This window comes from Rattus rattus, chromosome 9 (assembly GCF_011064425.1).
Source record: "Rattus rattus isolate New Zealand chromosome 9, Rrattus_CSIRO_v1, whole genome shotgun sequence".
Classification (NCBI taxonomy): Eukaryota; Metazoa; Chordata; class Mammalia; order Rodentia; family Muridae; genus Rattus; species Rattus rattus.
This window is the reverse complement of record NC_046162.1, coordinates 84,132,743-84,155,418: the sequence shown is the minus strand read 5'-3', so window position 1 is coordinate 84,155,418 and position 22,676 is coordinate 84,132,743. Positions and strand designations below refer to the sequence as shown.

Here is a 22,676-nt window from a genome sequence, read left to right as displayed (position 1 = left end):
TTGGGATAACACTAAGGCTATTGTCAGTTTGAGATAATTATAATTAATACACGGTGGCACACTTCTTTAATCCCAGCATTTGGGAAGCAGAGGCAGCTGGACCTCTGTGAGTTCAAGGACAGCCTGGTCTACAGGGTAAGATCCATGACGGCCAGGGCTACCCTGTCTCAAAAAGACAAACCAAACCAAACTCACAGAGATGTGTTTGCCTCTGTCTCGTAATGCTGACAGTGAAGACGTGTGCCATCACACCCGGCACAGCTCAGTGGCAAGGGTTTTAAATGTAGGCCCGAGAGATGGCTCAGGTTAAGAGAACTTGCTCTCCTTCCGAAGACCAGAGTTCAGTTCTGTGAACCCATGTTAAACAGCTCACAACCTCCTGTAACTTCAGCTCCAGGGGATCTAATACCTTCTATTGACATCCATGACACTTGCACACATACTCAAACATACATTAATAAAAATAAAACAAATTCTTTTAAAAAGTGGGGCTGAGGATGACAGTTGAATTTATAAAGCACTTGTTGCATACAATTTTTTAAGATTTGTATTTAAGAATTTTATTATGGGTTGAAAAAAAAGATTAAAAATATTTTATTTGTTGTTTTTTCAAGACAGGATTTTGCTGTGTAGCTCTGCTGCCCTGGAACTCTCTCTGTGGACCAGGTTGGCCTCAGACTCACAGAGATCCACCTGCCTGTGCCACACAAGTGCTAGGATTGAAGGTATATACTACCATGCCCTGCTAAATTACATTTTTTAAAGTCACACCTTAAAGAGGCAGTTCTCTTCATCATGTGGGCCCCAGAGATTGGACTCAGGTCACCAGGCTTTGCAGTAAGCCCGTGTACCTGCTGATCCAGCTCACCAGCCCTAAAGGAATTTCATTGTTATTTTTGTTATATAAATAAGTTAGTATAAGTACTCATATTCAAATTGGAATTAGAGAGAAATCCAGACACACATACACACATTCAAAGTGGCTGGGTATGGTAGGATATATAATTGTAATCTTGGTTTCCCATAGGCTAAGGCAAGAGGACTGCAAGTACAGGACCACCCTGGACTTCACAGGGAAAGAAACCCTGCTTCAAAAGCAGCCAAAGCAACATGTGCCAACCAATCCTCTATGGCAACACCCAACAGTAACAGCCAGTCAGTGGGGGTAGAGGTCATACTGTTCAGATGAGCTTAAATTAAACACTTAGAGATGGAAACTAAGTTATGAAGCAGTCAGAGACAGAGAATGTAGCCTGACAAAGAATGAGGATATCGAGCCTGTAGTCTAAGCTCTAATCCCAGCACACAAGGCAGAAGCTAGTGGGACTGTGGGAATCTGCGGCAGAAGGGCTAGTGTGTGATGCCAGCAGGAAGCTACAGTGTAAGTGAGGATATACAGCAGGACCAAGTCTCAGAACAAACAAAAACCACAAGGCAGGTAAAAGTAATGAAACCCATTATTGTATGCAATTAATAATATGTTAACTAAAACACACATAAAAATTACCAAAGACATGGGGATAGGACAAAGAAACTTTAAGAATAGACAAATACTTCCTAATGATGAAGATCTATTTTGAGAAATGTCCAATTGGGCAATTCCAACATTACATAATACAAACACCAAAAGTGGGTTTATTTGCTGACACCAGGTGATATATTCTTATAGGGCAACTATTATATACAAGGTCAGTCACAGATGGAAATGCCATTATGTGGCATGTGGCTGTAATTGCTGTGTGTGTGTGTGTGTGTGTGTGTGTGTGTGTGTGTGTGTGTGTACGCGCTAAGGACTAAGTAAAGAGTTCCTCTGGTGCTAAGAACATGCCCTGCCACTAAGTTGCACTGTCTAGTTCAACAGCCCATTGTCCTGCCTGTAGTGCTAAAGATTAAATGTGGCCTACACAAAGTGCTTCAGTTTAAAATCAGGACAGTTGTGTTTTTAAATACCAAGATGCAAAATAGGAAAAATGGAAAGAAAACTAATAAAAGACATTCTTATGATGCCTAGCAAAACTAAACAAAACAAAGTCAAAAACAAACCTTCCAGATCTCTCACGACAATTATCATACCCTGGCTGACTGAAAATCAACACAGCTTTGCCATAGAAACAGGCGCTAATAGTTATCCCACCATCCTACTATTCAATTCTGACTCTGAGCCACAACGGCCATGAGTGCTTAGCAATTAGAGCACGGAGGGGCTTGCATTTATTAACAGTATGGTACTGATGTAAAAATCCTTCATCAAAACCACAGAGCCATATGTAGTCTGATAGTCCAAGTTCAATGGAAGGGAACTTTCTAGAGGCACTTTACAAAAGGTGTTTGAAATCTAAAACCTGCAAAGAACCCATCTGTAAGTCAGTTAACAAGGGTAACACAATGCTTACCCACTGCTCACTTCTGTTCATACAGGAAGCAGGTGTGGAGAAGAAAAGAACGAAGCAAACACAAGACAAAACCATCTACTCCAATTTCCAGAGCAAACTAAGAAGAAAGCCTTAAATATTACTTACTGTGTTTTCTTACTGACTGGGTTGTATTAACCTCTTATTTTTATTTGAAAACCAGATGGTTCCAATTAGAATTGCTTCATCATTAAACAGAATTTAAAAAAAATTAAATTTCACAGAAGACTTTTCCTCATGTATTGTTGACTCTTTAAACATAACAACAGGCATTATTAAAATTAAATGTTAACTGAAAAAAAATTAAATTGATCTTGTGAGTTAAGGAGTATGGCAGAAAAAAATATTAGGAGATTGGATTTAGATGTTTTTATTCTATTTTTTAAATAGGGAAGTGTGTGTGTGTGTGTGTGTGTGTGTGTGTGTGTGTGTGTGTGTGTGTGTAAGAGTACTTCCTGTTCTTCCAGAGGACCAGAGTTCAGTTCCCAGCACCTATGTTGGGCTTGTAACTCCAACTCCAAAACTCTCTCTAGCCATCTCCAGCACTTCAGCCCATGTGTGTACACACATATGCATAAATAAGTAAGTCTGATTGAAGATGACAAGGTTAAGTTCAGAAGTGAGCATGGAAGTCAGGCATGGTGGTGGCAAATGCTTGGAATCCTGGCATAGGGCTAAATGATCCAAGTTTCAGAAACAAAGCAAGGGCTAGTGAGGTTCACTCGGTGTGAAAGTGTAAATGTGCTTGTTGTACAACCCTCATAGCCTGGGCTCAGTATCAGAATCCCTCTGTGGACTGAGATTTCCTCTCACTGCCTGCCACACACACACACACACACACACACACACACACACACACACACACACACACACACACACACGCAAACACGAAAAACCAAAACAAACACATAAACTAGCACAGAAAAGCAACGGACCCAGGAGTATACCAGGAGCAGTCAGCCTTCCCAGTGGCTATGCATTCTGCAGCTTGCACCAAGTGACTACTAACTTTCCTGGTCAGCCAGAGAACCAAGAAAGAGTCTAATCCGGGAATGGGAGCGGCCAAAGAACAATTTAGTATTAAGATCAAATGACAACTACCGAACATTAATTTTTTTAAATTTTGTTTTGTGGAAATGGATGCTTTGCCTGCATGCATGTCTGAGAGCCACATATGCACCAGGTGCCTCTGTTGGATCTCCCTGGAACTGGAGTTACAGACAGCTGTCACCTGACATGTGGGTCCCTTTGTAACAGCAGCAAGTGCTCTTAATCACTGAGCCATCTCTCTGTGCCCACACTAGACATTTTAGATGTGTGTGTGTGTGTGTGTGTGTTTCATTTTCTTCTTTTCCTTCCTTCCTTCCTTCCTTCCTTCCTTCCTTCCTTCCTTCCTTCCTTCCTTCCTTCCTTCCTTTGGTACTCAAACTTAACTGTCCCAAAGGTTGAGATATTCCATAACAGAATCTCATTTAAAGACCACTTAGGGAAGCAATGGCACATCTGTTAAGAACACTGGCTGCTCTCCCTCTGGCAGAAGATCTAGGCTCAATTTTCAGCACCTGCTTGGTAGCGCACAACCATCATGACTGTGGTTCAGGGTTCCAACAACTTCTGACCTCTTCATGAACAAGGTACACATACATGCATGCGGGCAAACACTCAAACTTAAAATAAAAATAAAGGTTTTTAAAAAACAACAACAAAATCCTAAATGTCACTGTGTGTGGTTGGTAGGATCTGAAAGGCGATCCACAGACAAGGCTTCTAATGATAATGAGCCTTGAATGAGCATCTAAAGTTTAACTCAATGCTAATAAGCAAGAGATCCTGAAAGGAGGAAGCTTTTCCCAGGATGAACAACCCTAACCATAGTAGCTGCTGCAAAGCTTAATGCACACCCTCTAGAGTCCACGTTGACAAATTCTTTAACAAGCCCTGTGGTTACAGGGAAGCTGGTTTCACTCTGACTCACGCCTGCTCAAACAGTTTACTGGAAATGAAGGGGAGGGGGAATTTTCAGAGAAGTCATGTGATGACCAGACAAACCACAACCAGCAAAGGGTTCAACAGAGTCAAAAACAGGTTCCAGCAACAACTGGCATTAAGAACATATGAAAATGACCCCTGTTTAGTTTCAGATCATCTATACTATACCATGAGCTCTTTCGTAAAATCTTTGTATGAAAAAGAACAGATACTTCATAGGTGGAAAACCCGGCAGGCACCAACACGATGTATACAATTGCTAATGCTCACAGGGAAGTGTGCTCAACAAACAGAACACAAATGGAATGCTGAAGCACTCTGGTCGAGTGTCTACGTAACCGTTATCAAGTGCTCTCCCATAATCTCCAAACTCAATGATGAAACAAATGCTCTACCACTATCAACACAAAGTCCAAAGAATCCTTCACTCACACCTTGTTCTTTGAAAGGAAAAATGTCTTTCATAGTCTAAAAAGAAAAGGCACAGGTCATGAGTGTTGGTCAAAACAAGTGATAAGCTTAGGTTTTAAGATTGCTTTTTGCTACCCCCCCACTAATGCAAATAAATAGAAGTTTCTGAAAGAATAAGAATCTTATCAAGTAAAAAAAAATCTTTTAGTCTTAAAATTTAATACAAACTAATAAGGGAAAAATACTACTAAATATGCTTAATATAGGCATTTAGTTTTAATACATAGATTAAGTGCAAATATTGGTTAATCTAAATACTGTTAGCTTCAAGAGAACATTCTCTAGAAATAAGACAAACCAAAGGCCTAAACTAGTCTTTCAAGAGATGGCTGCCCTAAGTGGTTTACGTCTGGGCTCGGGGCACAGGTATCTAATCCCAGCTGCTTGGCAGCTCAGTCAGGAAGCCAGCAGCAACAACTGGGCTGAGACACTGCCTCAGAACAAACCAAACCCACGATGAAGCGCAAGGACTGGGAATGTAGTCTGGTGGTAAAAATGTGCCTAGTCTCAGGCTCACTCTCCAGGGCAGGGAGAGGTAAAGACAAGCAAACTAGAACAAATATGGAGAAACAAAATAGCATTCTACTAAAAGGTGAAGTTAGACTCTTGCATTTCTGACTCTGATAGCAAGAATACAAGACAACACAGCAGAATACCAAAACAAATTTTACAAAGTCACCAATCCAGCTCTAAAAACATGCAAATGGCAAATCATCCAGACAGATGGTATTAGGCAATCTAACAGATAGCAATCTTATCCAAAACATATTCTTCCAAGTAAATATGGACAGCATTCCTATTCTATTGTGTCAGTTATATACACACACAAAACAAGCTTAGACCCCCATTCTATTTCCTCTGTAGTGCCCAACAAAATACTCTTTGAACATAAGAAAATGAACTTTCTTCATGAAAATGCTTCAGACTCCACCTTGCACAGGATAGGCAACCACTCTACCACTGAGGACAACTCTCACTCTCTAATTTCCCACTGTCTTTAGTTATACAGCTTAGAGAATCAACGAATTACTGTAAGAATCTCCATGTGTCCTCCAAGTTAGGGATGGGGTGGGATGGTGAGTAAAACTAGGACCCTGGGGCGTGCTTAAGCCTACTATCATTAAGCCACAAAAGTTGTTTTATTCAATGGGGATTAAAACTTCCAGGGGCTGGAGACATGGTTGGCTTAGTGGTAAAGAGCAAGTACTTGCTGCTCTTCCAGGGGACCTGGCTTGACTCCCAGAACTCTCATGGTGGCTCACAACCAGCCCTAACTCTAGTTCTAGGGGATCCAAAGTCCTCTTCTACCTCCTGATGGCATCAGCATGCAAATGGTACACACATATACAAACAGAGAAAACACAAATACATATTAAATAAAAAACTAAATATAAAAGTATTTGGGGAAGAAAGGCCCCAGCCCTAGCCAGGCATGGTAGTACTGTCAAGGCTTGGGAGGTTAAGGCAGAAGGACTCTGAGTCCAAGGCCAACCCACAGTGAGACCTACAAAACACCAAGCCCCACGGTGGTTCTGGCCTCTAATCCTAGCATTTCTAGGGCAAAGGCAGAGGGATCTCTGTGAGTTCAAAGCCAGCTCAGTCTACATAGTGAGTGCCAGGTCTACACAATAAGACCCTGTCTCAAACAAACAAACAAACAAACACCCACCACCAACAACAAAAATTCCAATTAACTCTCCTATCAATCCCATGAACACCAAAAAAGCCCCAGTACAGGAAGTTGATAGGTAAGACTGAGCAAGATGAACAGATACTGTCGTATCCTTGCAAGCAGAGATATGAGAAGAGCTACCTCACATGGCTGGGAAGGGAGGTGAGTTAATTTACTTCATCAGAGCAGCGGAAATGTTTTTACAAGTTTAATAAATCATCAGGGTTTATTTACTAAGAACAGCAAGTTCTGGACTGGAAAACTCCAGAGTTCTTTGTTTTAAAAGGATTTAACATGTGTTAAACAGGTATTCTATCTAATTGAAACCATCAGTGTTGAGTTGGGAGTGCAGCTCAATGATAGGATTTAGTAGCATGTGTGAAGACCAAGGTTCCATCCAAAGCATCAAACACAGGCAAATAAACAACAACAAAAACAAAACAAAATCAATGTAACACATAAAAACTGTTAAAGAGCCACAGACTGGATTTCACACTACATACAACTTGAGAAAAAGTCAAATATTTCTGAGTTGTCAAGTTAATTTTTCTTTTGAAAAAGGGACTGACAATGCCCAGGCTGTCCCAAACTTCATGTATCCGAAGATGAATTTCTTTTTTTTTTTTTTCCCGGAGCTGGGGACCGAACCCAGGGCTTTGCGCTTGCTGGGCAAGCGCTCTACCACTGAGCTAAATTCCCAACCCCCCGAAGATGAATTTCTGAGCTTACTGCTTCTACCATTTCTTTCTTTCTTTTTTTTTTTCTCTTTTCTTTTTTTTCGGAGCTGGGGACCGAACCCAGGGCCTTGCGCTTCCTAGGCAAGCGCTCTACCACTGAGCTAAATCCCCAACCTCTGCTTCTACCATTTCTATTATGGGTTTACAGGAGTCTTGTGTCAGCATTAGGCAAGCACTCTACCAGTGGAGTTCCACCCTTGAGTAGCAGAATTCCATGAGCAGAGTACTGTTCAGTAAAGTATTTTCCTTCACAGTGAAAAAAAATAGGGTGAAATAAGGTGAGAAAAAATAGGGTAAAATCAGTAAAGAGCAAGCCAACTGGGAAGCCACCAGAGGATTGTAGAGATGGCTCGGTAGGTAAGAGCACTGGTCGTTCTTCCAGAGGTCCTGAGTTCAACTCCCAGCAACCACACGGTGGCTCACAATCATATATAATGAAATCTGATCCCTCTTCTGGTGTGCACGGAAACAGAGCACTCATATACATAAAATAGATAAATGAATACATAGTTTAAAATAACCACTAGAAATGTTAAGTAGGTTTTGAGACATGTTTGATTGAATCAGTCATTCAGAAACAAAGGGGCAGGGAGATAGTGACAAAGCTGTGGAAGTGAAATCCGCTTCTGTTGTGACCGGAGTCGGGAGGCCAGGGAGAAATATGAAATATTAGTGGCTGAAATATTAGTCTTTATTTTTCATTTTTTTGCCTGCATATATTTCTATTTTAAAAATTCTATTTATTTAACTATGTATGAGTGTTTTGCCTACATGTTTGTATGTGCGCCATCTGTGTGTCTGATAAGTGAAGGTGTTGGAGCTCCAGGAACTAGATGGAGTTACATACGCTTGTGAGCCGCAGTATGGGTGCTGGGGATTGAACCGGAGTCCTCCTGAAAGAGCAATCTGTGCTCTTAACCACTGAGCCATTTCTCCAGTTCACCTGTCTTTCCCTGCACCACTTGTGCCAGATCCCTTGGAGGCCAGAAGCAGGTGTTGGATGCTCTGGAGCTGGAATTATAGGCTGTTATGAACTACTTTGTAGGTGCTAGAAATTTCAGCTAGTGCTCTTAACCATGGAGTAATCCCTCTAGCCTTCATTTTAAAAAATACATTAATTCATCTTAGACAGTGTGTCACTCTGAATCACAGGTAGGCCTCAGTTTCCACAGTGCTGGGTTACAGCGTATGTGATTACCCCTAGTGTGGGGGGATGGGGATGGGTTGGGGGAAGTTCTGCTTACATGCATATCTGTGTACCACTCGCATCTGGTGTCAGAGGAGGCCAGGTGACGAGGGCGTCAGATCTCCAGGAACCAGAGTTAGAGATGGTTGTTAGCAGTCATGTGAGTATTGGGAATGGATATCAGATCATCTGGAAGAAGCTAGTGCTCTTAACTGCTGAGCTATCTCTCTAGCACCACCTAGTTATATTTTTATTTCCTTGGTACTGGGGAACGAACCCAAAGATTGGTCAGATTTTAACTTGAGGCAACAATGAGGATAACAATAAAGTTTACAGACGGGGACTAGAGAGATGGTTCAGTGGATAAAAGCACTGGCCAATCCTCCAGAGGACCAGAGTATAATTCCCAGCACCTAGGTGGCACCTCAAAATGTTTTGTAACTTAAGTTCTGGGGGATCTAATGCCGTATTCTGATCTCTCTGGTACCTAGCATCATGTGATACATATACATATACAGAGGCAAAATACCTACATAATAATAATAAAAATAAATTACAAAACAGGAACAAAAGATACAAAGGTGATCAGAACACTTCTGCCTAGACTTTTTATTTTGACACAGGGGCTAAGACACCTAGGTAGGCCTTGAACTTGTGGTCCTTTTGTCTTAACCTCCCTAATATTAGCAGGGTTACTAACCAACTTTATCAGTCTAGCTTAGAAATTAACTTTTCAAAACAGTGGATGTTCAAGGCCATAGGAAGCTACATGTATTCACGCTTATCTCTCACAGATATAGAGAAAGAACAGGATAGAAAGCCAAGAGCAAAAGGAAGCCAGTTCAGTGGAAAAATACTGGCTAATCTCAATACAGTACTCACAAAATGAATGAGATAATTATAAGAATTGGAATATAAATCAACACTTATCATTATTCTCTCTTTCAAAACAACTATTACATGAAATTAAACATGAGTCAGAAGCAGAACTGAAGTAAATATGTGTCATGAACACTGAATATCAATTTCTTAGTAAAATCTATGTTCTCTTTAGCCCACTTGGACAGCACACAGCAAAACAACCAGTGCCAAGGTTTTGTGTGTGTTCTTGTGATTTATTTAGACTTCCTGTTGATAAATTTATGCTGCTAAAGTACTTTACCTTCAAGAATTGAAAAAAAAGAAATGAAACCATTATTTCAGACAATCTTTAAAAAATGTCTTGCCAGTATCCACTTTACTTAACTTATTGTTTTAATTATACTTAATTTACTTTTACCTGTTTACAGCTCCTATCAAATTAGAAGTTTTTCATTTATCCATCTATGAGCAAATTCTAGTTCATTGTAATCACTCTGGTGTGATTACTAAAGAACTTTTAAAGCACCACCAAAAAGGTACTGTGGAAGGGATACCAGGCTAGCATGTAATATGCCATCAGTAACGACTTAGCCACAAGGCCAGGCTGGTGGAACAGGGCTATAGTCCCAACTACTCATAGGCAGGAAGACAGCAAGCTCAAGGCCTGCCAGGACTACCCAGTGAACTGAAGGCCAGCCTGGGCAACTCAGTGTGACATTATCTCAGAATAAAAAGCAGAAGGCTGAGGATACAGCTCACAACAGGGCACTCACACAGCATGTGTATGCTTGGATTAATCCCTAGTACCATAGAAGAATAAAATAAAATAAAATAATTTGCAAGTAGTGTCAGAAAATAACTAGTTATAAAGAGAAGTTAGGATCCTACATCACGTCATATATAGAATTATTTAATGTTTAAAGACTTCACTTCGCATTTTGTTTTCTGAGATAGGGTCTTGGTATTTATCCCAGGCTGGTCTTGATTGGATCCCCTGGAGCTAGAGTTATGAGTGGCTGGAAAAGACTCAATTTAGGTGTTGAGAACTCAGCTGGGGTCCTCTGGAGGAACAGGAAGTGCTGTTAACTACTGAGCTTCCAGCTTCTAGCACTTCAATTTTTTTTTTTTTTTATAAATAGCACTAAGCAGAGTGAAAATATTGCTAAATTGTGGTATGATAAACATAATGCTAATTTCTCTAGAGCCAGAAAACATGTTTGGATTTGGCTGTGTGATCCACCACCCCCCCCCCGGGAGCAGGGGACCAAACCCAGGGCCCAACAAGTGCTCTACCACTGAGCTAAATCCCTAGCCCCCTGGCCCTGTGTTCTTGAGTGTTTCTTTACTCAAATCAGGGATAAGCCGGGTGCAGGGGAATAATTCCGGCTACAGAGAGAAAGCGGGAGGCTCACTGAAGCCCAGAATTTAGGTCTGATTTGGGTAATACAGTCAGATTTTGTATTTCCCCTTATGCCCTGCAGAATGGCTCCCATAGGCAATAAGAAGGGCTGTTCAGTCATCAACAAGATGGTGATCGGAGAACATGCAATCAACATTCACAAAATATGGAGGGGCCTTCAGAAGCCTGGCCCTCGAACATTCAAAGAAATCTAGAAATTTGTCTGAAAGAGATGGGAATTCCAGATGTGCACACGGATACCACACTCACTAATGCCATCTGGGTCAATGGAACAAGGAATGTCTCATACCACACTCGTCCACACTCACTCGTCCAGAAAATGCAATGAGGATTCACCAAAAAAAGCTCTACACACTGGAGAAGCTCAACACATTCAAAAATCTACAGCCCGTCAATTAGATGAGAATTAATCTGCTGAATCTCAAACGAAGTTGCAGACAAACGACAACAAACCAATACAACACAAACAAACAGACAAAAACCAGGGATAATACCTTTTACTTTGCAGTGTGGCAAGGTAAACTGGTATGAGCTAATGTTTTCCTAATTTATTCTCTAGTTTGTATGGCAATGACAGTATCTATAACTGTGATCCGAGTGAGTAGTTTAGGTAGAACGTCCTTCAGAGTCCAAGGCTGTGATGTAACTCTGCTGGATAACAGTGTGCACCCAGCAGCGAACAAGGCCCTGGGTTTATCCTCAGCACAGCAAGCAGCAGAAGGCATAGGTATGCGATTTCTGAGTCAAAGGGCATGAAAGAGAATGCACAAGCCAGGCACTGGTGGTGCTTGCCTTTGACCCGGAACTCAGAAGGCAGAGGCAGGTGGATCTCTGTGAGTTTAGTCTAGTCTGGTCTCCATAAAGAGTTCCAGGACAGTCAGGGCTGCAGAGAAAAACCGTGTATCAAACAAACAACCAACCAAACAAACAAAAAGGAATGCATATAGGAATGCGTATAACTTGCTTTCTTCACTTCCGAGATTAGTAAATATGAAGTTAAGGAGTAAGAAATGTATAGTTTATCCTAAAACTGTGTTTGCAATTACTGGCATAAAGCCGAAAAGAATAAAAACAGCCCAAACTTCATAAGTATTATCAGAAGTATTCTATGTCATCTCATCTAATAAGATAGACCTCATTTAAGATAGATGAAGTCCAATTAGAAAAGATTCAACCAAAAGTAAAAAGATGATGAGGGCCATAAAGACACTTGGGAAGATTTTCACTCTGCCAGTGGGCAGGTAAAGACTAACTGCCTGGAGTCTTCAAGAACTCCAACTGTAGACACAAGATAAAGCGAGACTGACATCTCACACCATCATATTCCAGGTGTGAGTCTTTGGATTGAGCTTTTCAAGGCCAATAAGCTGCCAGCCAATGTCAGGGTGGTATGGACACTACGTTGGAAAGGCATTCCATAGAGATAAGACACTCAACATGTCCATGAGCTGGGTGGATGGAAACTATTAGTAGAGTGACTGTGTTACTCAGTTAATCAGATAACTGACAATAAAACAATTCCTATTTAAAACTAACACAGCGATGGGGAAAGAGCTCACTGGAAAAGCCAGCAAAGTACTTGCTGCAAGCATGAGTCATCAGGCGGAAGCGGAGTGTGGCACATGGTGGGAACCCCAGTGCTGGGCAGGTGGATCCTGGTATTCACTGGCCAGCCAGTGTGGCTTACTGTGAGTTCCAGGATAAGTCAGAGACCCTCTCCTGAGCCAATGAAACGGCTCAGCAGGTGTGTATTTGCTACCAAGCCTGAGAATCTGACTTTAGGCTCCAGGACCCACATGGTGGAAGGTCATGTCCTTCAGTCTCCACATAGGCACAATGGCATTTATTACTCCTATCCCTGAATTAAATAAACAAACATAAAAACTAAAGACTCAGAAGGGCACTGCCACTCTCAATATCAGATGCCTGAAAACACGGGAAAATGGCTTCAAAACAAAATCTAGGAATTGATTTTCCTTTTTCTCCCCTATTCCTCTTGTTTGATGTTTTCTGTTTCCTTCTATTTGAAGTTAGAAAAATTCTCAATCCCAGACATACAGGGTTTGTTAGATACAACAGGAGAGGGAGGAAGCAAGAAGAGTTCCCACTGCATGGTGGCCACTGCCTTACTTTTTTTTTTTTTTTTTTTTTTTATCTGTAATGTTTTCTAAGGTGGTCCTTAAGTTAATTACTGCTTGGAGGCATTTTCCTATGAACAACCATCCCATAACACTGAGATTGGCACAGGTTATCTCAGGCTAAAAAAAAAAAAAAAAAAAAAAAGCCTTAATCAATTACCACAAGTCTGGGATTTAGGCTTTTACTAATCTTGATAACTCTGCTCATTTTGCTAGCTTTTTTTTTTTTTTTTTTTTTCGAGCTGAGGACCCAACCCAGGGCCTTGCGCTGCTAGGCAAGTGCTTATCGCTGAGCTAAATCCCCAACCCTAACTCTGCTATTTTTGATGATCCTCTCTAGAGCATTCAAAGGTAAGAAAGACTAATCTGAATTGTTAAATCTCTATAAAGAAAGTAATACCATCACTTATGCTGACATAAGCCTTACTAGTTTTCCACTCTCACATATATTACAGAACGTTACACAATGTTACATTCTCTCAGCCAACATCTCAGTCCTTAAGCATTGTTTTCCCATGAGGATGAAGCCCCTCAAGGCTGTTCTCAAGGAGAAAACGGCCACAGAGACAGCCAGAGCTGGCTGAAGCACTGTACTCCTGCAATCCTTATGAGATCAAGGTCATCTTAGGCCACAAAACTATACTGTATCTCAATATACAAATAAACAAAACGCACCTAGTAACACACAAAAAGAACCACACACACACACACACACACACACACACACACACACACTCTTTTTTGAAGAAAAAAAATAGGTGACATTTATCAGTTCCTAGGAAGAAAAAAGAAGCTTCTTCTTGCTACTAGTTTGAAAAAAAACCCACTGACAAAGAGTATGTTTAGGCTTTTCAACCTCCTCGAAGAACTAGGGACAGGACCCAGGGTCCCATGGATGCTGTTCAAATGTTGACTGCATCAGGAACCCCTATCCCCAGTCCCTATCCATCATTTTTTCCTTCACTATTTCTGCATATCCTGTCCCAGGCCACATTTGCCTTTGTTTTCATGGAGGCAGTTTTCTTTCCCGCAGAACTACTAACCCTCTACTTAATAACCGTGAGTTGGGGATTAGAGCTCCACCTCCCCATTTTGTTCTTACTTGTACAGTCTCTGCGTGTTCCAGCATTTCTTCAAATTCCTGATACTCTTCATCATCTGGTTCAGCACCTGAGAGGCGAGCTGCCCTGGCCATGAAATATGGAGGTAGCTCCCCAATGGCTGTCCCAATGCCCTGTGTGAAAAAGAAAATACTCACTATGAAGTTCAGTTTTCAGCAGTGACACAATAGATCAGATTATGTTTTCCCACGTCTCCAAAAGCATTTTGAGATGTAATGGATACATGTGCTGCACGGTTCCAAGTTTCAGAGTCTGAATCCCAGCCCTGATCTGACTGAGAGAAGATTATAAATGACTGTGAGAGCCTCCTTGGCACGTATATAGGCTCAAGACAGCCTTTCTCCTTAGGCGCTGGTGTTTTCCTTAGTGCTCCCATCACCTTTATCCCTGTCATTTGGAAGCCACAGGCAGGAAGATCAGAAGTTTGAGTTCCTTTGATAGCTTGAGCTATAAAGTACAATCTCTCAAAAACTAAAAACAAAGCAAAATTCTCCATGCAAGCACCGAAAGTCACCAGTATAACTCTAGGGCATTTCACGTTTTAATCTCAGAACAGTCTTTTTTCTCTTCCTTCCTTCTTTTCTTTTAAAAATAAAGTCTTAAAAATCACCATCAAGTTGCCCCCCAAAATCTCAGTTTATCAGGATGGGTGACTGTTTTTTTATTTTGTCTCCCCCCCCAGCGAGGATCGAACCCAGGGCCTTGCGCTTGCTAGGCAAGTGCTCTACCACTGAGCTAAATCCCCAACCCCCAGGATGGGTGATTGTTATGATAAAATTTAAAAGTGTCTCATTTTCTCAGAGTGATTCATATTTCAGTCACTTTGTAGATTTGTTTTGGAAGAGAAGGGTTTGTTGTTGTTTTTCCTTAATCAGTCAGGACAAAAAGATAAAAACAAAGTTTAGAATCAGGAACTTGGTTTAGACTTAAGTGGCTTAAATACCAATAGGCCATAATATGATAGAGACAGTCTCAGGAGAAACCTTCCCTTTGACCCCCCACCTCTCCTTGCACTGAGTAGCAATGAATGGAAGGGTGTGTGAGTACACAAGGCAAACTCAACTCTTTCAGCTTGCTATCTCTAAATGCCTTGAAAAGATTCCTTGAAGACCCTGGAGAAATGGCTCAGAGGTTAAAAGTGCATACAGTTCTTGTAGAGGACCCAAGTTTAGTTCCCAGCAGCCACATGGGCAGCTCACAATCGCCCACAACTTGAGTTCCAGGGGACCTGACACATTCTGGCCTCTGTACTGACACGTTCACATATCCACACATAGACATATGGTTAAATTATGATAAAGACTTAAAAAAAGGCAGAGAGCCAGGTGTGCTGATAACACTCCTCTAATCCCAGCACTCATCTGGCAGAGGGCTGTGACTTTGAGGCCCGTCTGGTTTAAAAAGAATCCTTGAAGGACATTATCAAATCTAAACATTTTGGGTCTTCAGTATGTAGAACCAATAGTCTCCAAATATAAATATATTTTCCACGTGTGAAATAAGAACTCTGAAAAGGAACATGTTTAAGTACTCCAAAGTAAATCTGTGTTGTAGAAGAGAGAAGCAGAGAGGAAGAAGAAGCAAGGCCAGGAGTATGGACAGAAAAAGAAACAAAAATTTAATGTTGGTCAACTCTGAAGGACAATAAACAAGTCATTAAATTTTAAAGTACAAAGGGTCAAATATTTACTCTTATTTTCATATATGAACTAAATCTCAGCAACCAAATTGGTGATGAGGAAATCTTTCTATGAAAGTCTTTCAAACAGGGTGTGGGAGGTTCATGACTGCAAGCCCTGCTCCTGAGGAGCTTGAAAAGGGTACAGGAGTTTGAGGACAACCTGGACAGCAGAGGAAGACACAGTCTCAGATGAGAAAGGGTATTTTAACTAATGATGAAAGAAAAATTATATACTTAGAACACTAATTACTATTCTACTTTATAAATGCTAATTAATAATGGATTATCATAACTGGTGTTAATGTCACAAAGAAGACATTGTTTTACCTTGTGACAGAAATACACAAAGTCATTCCTGTTTAAAACAAACTACACCTGGCAAGGTGGAGCACATCTTTAAATCCCATGCAGATAGGGTTGGGGATTTAGCTCAGTGGTAAGAGCGCTTGCCTAGCAAGCGCAAGGCCCTGGGTTCAGTCCTCAGCTCTGGGGAAAAAAAAAAAAAGAAGAAAGAAAGAGTTTTCTTAAATCCCATGCAGAGGCAGGTGGATCTCTATGAGTTCCCAGACAGCCTAGTCTACAGAATGAGTTACAGATAGTCAGAGCTACATAACAAAACCCTGTCTCAATAAAAAACTAAAAAACCCCAGGAAGCCTGCAAACTTCAAGTGTCTCAAGGACTCAACCCTCAGGAAACACAGGGAACAGAGGAGCAGGCTCAACCCACACAAACCAGAGTTAAGCCAGCAAAATCAGACCAGGGAAAGAAACTATTTGACGAGCTCTTTTAATCAATGAAGTTTTCTTTGTTTTTGGTCTGTTTTGTTTTGTTTAAAAAAAAAAAGTTATAAAATGTGTGGAGTTTGCTCCAAGATAACAGAATCAGCCAAGACAGGTGAACATAAACATTAGTTGAAATTTGGTAAAAGTACATTAAGTTCACTTGATTTCTTTCTACACTTCTGGAAAACTTTTAGACTAGTAACCATCACACCTCAGATAAATCTCATTAGCCACACATCTGCCAATGTGCAAAGCTTAACTTTTCCATGATTGAAGGAGAAAAGTTAATTACAACATTTTAGTTAAAATGTGAACTTCTGGAAGGTCAAATGTGAGGTCGAAGGCCGACAATTCTGAAAGCAATCATCCGATTCAAACTTGTGACAAATTCCCTCAAAGCTAGTAAGGCCGTGAAAACAAATCAAGAGCCACGTCAGGTCTTAATCGATCACACTGATTTCTGTAGTTTAATTCTTCACATTTTTCATGAAAGGATGGAAATCATGTCAGTATTCAACTACTATACAAAAAAAAATTAAAAGAAATATACTCATCCAGGCAAGTTCTCAAAACACGCCACACTCTACATACAGAGTTCATTATCCCAAATAAGGCCCCGAGGACTCAGGTCTCCATAGCTCTCAAAGGTCATTTTATAAGGCTAAGGCTTAGCTTACGTAGAGAAGGGCTCACTAGCCTAGCATGTCTGAAGCCCTAGGTTTGATCCCTACCATGGTATAAACTGGTATATGCCTAGTAAGAGACAGGAGGACCAGACATTCAAAGCCATCCTTGGACACATTGTGAGTGCCAGGCCAGTCTGGGACATTAGACCTTTTCTCACGAATAATAATAATGATGATTGTTTTCTAATTTCTTTCAAAAAGATTTATTACTTTTAATTTATGTAGGATTTGGGTTCTGGGGATCAAATTCAGACCAATGAGCTTGATGGCGAGTGAGCCATTTACTGGTCCCAAAAACCCTTTATAATTATTTATGAATAAAAACACAGGCTGGAGGGATAGCTTAGTGATTAAGAGAAATGAGGTTGTGAGTTCAAGTCCTAGCACCTACATGGCAGCTTACAATAGCAGGATCTGATGTCCTCTTCTGGTGCAAATGGACATGCAACAAAGCACACACGCACTAATAATAAATAAATCTTAAAACATAAAAATGAAAAACCATATTAATCGAGACCTAATTAAAAGGAGAGAAGGGGGCCTGGAGAGATGGCTCAGTGGTTAAGAGCACTGACTGCTCTTCCAGAGGTCCTGAGTTCAATTCCCAGCAATCACATGGTGGCTCACAACCATCTGTAATGGGATCTGATGCCCTCTTCTGGTGTGTCTGAAGACAGCTATGGAGTACTCATGCATAAAATAAATAAATATTAAAAAAAAAAGAGAGAAGGGAGGTTTCTTCTACTGTAAGAGAAAGACAAATGCTCCCCCAGTATTGAAAATAACAAAGCAGAAAAGGAAGACTAGCAGTCCTTGTAACTATTACCAGAAGAATTTAATGTACACAAAAAATGAGAACCAGGGGTTAGGGATTTAGCTCAGTGGTAGAGCGCTTGCCTAGCAAGCACAAGGCCCTGGGTTCGGTCCCCAGCTCCGGAAAAAAAAAAGAAAAAAAGAAAAAAAAATGAGAACCAAGTGAGAAGCACAGTATCTCTCTCCTTGGTCTGATAATTTTATTCAAAGGTCCAGGGAAGGGGAAATATTTAAAATAACATTCTGCCAAGTAGATTCACAAGCAGCATATAGTCAAGAAATGTTAGGTTTGGGCTGGAGAGATGGCTCAGTGGTTAAGAGCACTTAAGAGTGGTTAAGGTCCTGAGGTCAATTCCCAGCAATCACATGGTGGCTCAGAACCACACTGTACTCCTATGAATAAAATAAATCTTTAAAAAAAAAAAAAAAAAAGAAATGTTAGGTTTAATGTTATGTCTGGACAGCAGGCCTCCTGGACGCCACAGATCTCTAATATCAGAATGTTAATATCCTTCATTATAAATCGATTTTTGAGGAACTAGTCCAACTACAAACATGAGAGGTTAAATAAGCAAAGGCTTGGAAAGTAACCTTGAAATCACCTATTAAGTCAAGGCTCTTAACAATAATGCTTAGAACAGCTATACCATCCTGACAACACGACTGGTGTTCTGCAAAACATGCTTGCAACTTCCATGACATCATTTTTTAAGGTTTTTTTTTTTTTTTTTGAGGATCTCACTGTGCAGTTCTGGCTGGCCTGGACCTCACAGAGGTCCAGTGGCTTCTTCATCTCCAGTGCTTGGATTTAAGGCATACATCACGATGCTCAGCTTTTTAAAACTCATTTTCTAAGTTAGTATACATACAAAGATGATGTCAGTTTGAAAGTCTCAGAAATAGAATTCTGACAATGCTAAAAAATGGGTCAAACTTAAAACATTGCAAACTGAGAACAAACAAGACACAAAACAACCAACCTATGATTGGCCAGTTAAGCTATGCAGAGCAGGCAAATCTACAGATATATATAGAGTAGAAGTTACCAGGGACAGGAAGAAAGACGGAATGAGAAATTATTTTTTAATTGGTTCAGATTTCTCTTTCAAATGACAAAAAAAGATTTTGAAATGGATACTGGAGATGGTTACACAAAAATTGTAAATGTGCAGAATCATATGCTTAAAGTAGTTAAAGTAGGAAAGCTGGGATCAAAATACATTATATACAGATATGACAATGTCATGATGAAATCCATCATATCTACTGTATAACTGCTTTAAAAGAGGAATGCTTATGGGGCAGGGGTAGCTCAGTGGCATGCGTGAGGCTGGGCCTGTGTGGGTACCCCGCTGCTCCCTCCTTACTCCTGATGGACCTGGAGCGGCTTCTAAAGAGCTGTAAGGCAAGGGCTTTGCCCTGTGTTGGGACTGTTGGGGGGTGGGCTGAGCCTTGATGAAGGAGGCCTGTTGGAAGGTTCTAGATCACTTCAGTCTCATCCTTTTGTTTCCCACATGCTGTGAAGTGACCATGTGCTCTGCCTACTCCCTGTCCACCACAGGCTCCAAACGGACTCCAATGGTTATAGATTAGAACTCCCAAACTGTAAGCCAAAATAACCCTTTCTCTTCACCTCAAATATTTGTTGCACTAATGCAATGCTCACTTGTACAGATGTAACCTGAAAGATACCCGACTGATCTGACCTATGAAACAATTCTACGTGCTCCAAAGAACATATGAAAAAGGTGGAAGTGAGGCAATAACTGGGAGGGACAGAGATGATGCCTGTTGATTTAAATACTCATAATGATAGTGAAGTCTAGAAGGGTATCTAAGACAAAAACAGCTTTATGATACAACATTCACAATAGTAAGGTCTATATGAATATTTTAATTTGTAAATTACATAAAAACTTTAAAGCAAGAAAGACATCATTAAATCAACTAAGACAAGGGGTTGGGGATTTAGCTCAGTGGTAGAGCGCTTGCCTAGGAAAGTGGTAGAGCACTTGCCTAGGAAGCGCAAGGCCCTGGGTTTGGTCCCCAGCTCCGAAAAAAAAGAAACAAACAAAAAAAAAAAATCAACTAAGACATTTCCCCCTAAAAGCCAAAACAAACAATAAAACAAACCTGAAAGTGCACACAAAATCAAAAGCAATGACATTAGGTAATCTCTAGGAATCAAGGACAGTACATTCTAAATCATGCTTCCAAACACAACTGCTGACATTTTAAGAGTTGTGTACCATGAATAATGTACAATTCACTGACATTCACTATATTTAAGAATGTTAAGTAATTATCACTGCTTTAATATGTTTTATCAAATAGAAACTCTATACTCTGGAGCTGGAGAGATGGCTCAGTGGTTAAGCTAGAGTTCAGTTCCTAAACCCCATTGTGTGTGACTTCCACCACAGGTAACTACAGCTCTGCACCATCTTCTGGTTCCCCGCACAACCTCCACAGGTTCATGTCACCACACTCCTAAAAAACAGAGGAAACTCTGTTCTCATTAAGTATTAATTAAAACAATGTAAGTAGCATACAAAAGATGGGATCTGCTGTAGCATTTTCATATACCCTTTTCCTCTGCTGACCCTTTCAGACTTATTTATTTTAATTATGTGGAAAGTGGTTTGCCTACATGTATGACCGCCTATCATGTGTTGGCTGCTACTCACAGATATCAAAAGAGGGTAGGGGATCCTCTCGAACTGAAGTTAAAGATGGTTGTGGGCAGCAAGGACTCTTGTCTGCTGAGCCACCTCTCCATTCCTTAATATAGTATTTTTTTTTTTTTTTTTGGAGCTGAGGACCGAACCCAGGGCCTTGCGCTTGCTAGGCAAGTGCTCTACCCCTGAGCTAACTCCCCAACCCCACAATATAGTATTTTCAATGGTCATCTCTATTTAGTACTTAGCAGAAGGAACTGTATGAATGTCATGGCCGGGTCATATTCTACTGTGTATGTACACTGTATCTTGTTTAATCATTCAGTCATCTATTGAAGAATAACAGGCTGCTGTTCCACTTTTCCCTTTTGTGAGAATACTATTAAAAGTGAAGCTCAGGGTCTGATGATTCACATTTCCTTTTGTTATTTATATGGATGTGGAATTAGAAGAGTCATGTGATCATTCTTAGTTTAAATATTTCTCTGCTTATCTGGTGCACAGAGCAGCTGACAACTTTATATTTCTGCTATCAATTATCCCTGCACAATTTCTTTACATCTTGGAAGCCACTTCTTTTCCTTTACATCATATCATCACCATTAATATTAGTAACATTATTACTGGTTTTGAGACAAGGTCTTACTCTGTAGCCCAGATGGCCCTAAACTCATGCCTTAGCCTCTTGGGCACGACCATACCTGGCCTATTATCATTTTAATAATGATCATCCTAGTGTCATGAAGAAGGGTTTGTGGTTTCCTTGTGGTTTGGAATCCATCCCCCCAGTAATTAACGATGCTGCTCACCTTCGAATACAAGAGGACCTCGTGTCTCCTCTTTGGATAAACACTATTCAGGTACAGCCACACAACTCCCTCTCCTTATGTTTTTGAACCCAGGGCACTGTTCATGCCAGGCAACACCCCTCCTCCCTTGTTGACCCTTTTAAAATTCCACTGTCAGGAGATAGGAGTTCTTCAAACACTTTGGCTATTTTTCAGTGCTCATCCCCTGTGTGGCAGCTGCTTGCCCGGCTATAGGTTATCTCCCCAATCTCTTGGTGGTGGCCTGTGGCACAAGACATCATTTTAAATCTTTCTTTCCCCTGTGCTTTAGCTGTGGAGTATAAGAAACCATTGCCAAATTCAGCGGCACGCATATCTCTCTTCATATTTTGTTCTAGTAGTTGGACAGTCTGAGTTTAGCTTTAGGTTTTTGCTTTTTGTTTTTTGGTTTTTTGTTTTTTTTTTTTTGATGCATTTTGATTAATTCCCACATAAGTGCAAAGTAAAGGTTTAACTTCCTCCTTTCAAACATGGGTATCTCATTATGCAACAACATTTAATGAAAAAACTCTCTGATAAGCATTGAGGCCCACAGGTAATAATTTAAAAATAACTCAGTGCTAACTGGGCATTGTGATGCATGCCTTTAAACCTACTTCCCAGCAGGTAGAAACAGGCAGTTCTCTGTGAGTGCCAGGCCAGCCACAGGCTACATAGAGAGACCTGTATCAGAACAACAAAGATGAACCAAAACACCAAAGCCACATCGATATGTACTAAGGTCTTTGTATGACTAAAGAGATTAAAATAAAAGAGGGAAATACACATTAGACAAAAGCCTGTACTGTGGGTAAAGCTTGGTGTTGACCACTGTGAGGGCCACGTTTAATGTAAAGTCTGTATTTTTTGAGAGCCAATTAGTATTTGGAGAAGTAAGTCATTACACTAGGCTGGTTTGGAGCAGGCATGAAGCCTGGATAAAGAAATACATCAGACAACTCACATTAGAAGAATTCGAAGAAAGTGGTACTGCTGCCAGCCCCAAAGAAAGCTTTCTTTTCCGTCATTAGTATTAATCTAGCCACACAAATAACTTTTAAGAGAACAAAAATAAGAAACTTATAGAGATAGCCTCCTTTATAGCATGCTCCTTCACTATTCTAATAATAATTTCTCATGATAATCTTCTCAAATCTATAAAACATATAAATAACGTAGTAAGCCTACCTCCAGTGTTAATA

At 40.5% G+C, this 22,676-nt stretch overlaps 1 protein-coding gene across 3 annotated transcripts in view; it reads right to left on the bottom strand.

The window, feature by feature from the left end:
* Vmp1 (vacuole membrane protein 1) overlaps positions 1-22,676 on the bottom strand; it is a 98,710-nt gene that overhangs the window by 35,999 nt on the left and 40,035 nt on the right. For all 3 annotated transcript variants that reach the window (XM_032914263.1, XM_032914265.1, XM_032914264.1), the window contains exon 7: positions 13,988-14,119. In XM_032914263.1, coding sequence (XP_032770154.1) covers positions 13,988-14,119 — 132 coding nt within the window. The remainder of the gene's footprint in view (positions 1-13,987; positions 14,120-22,676) is intronic.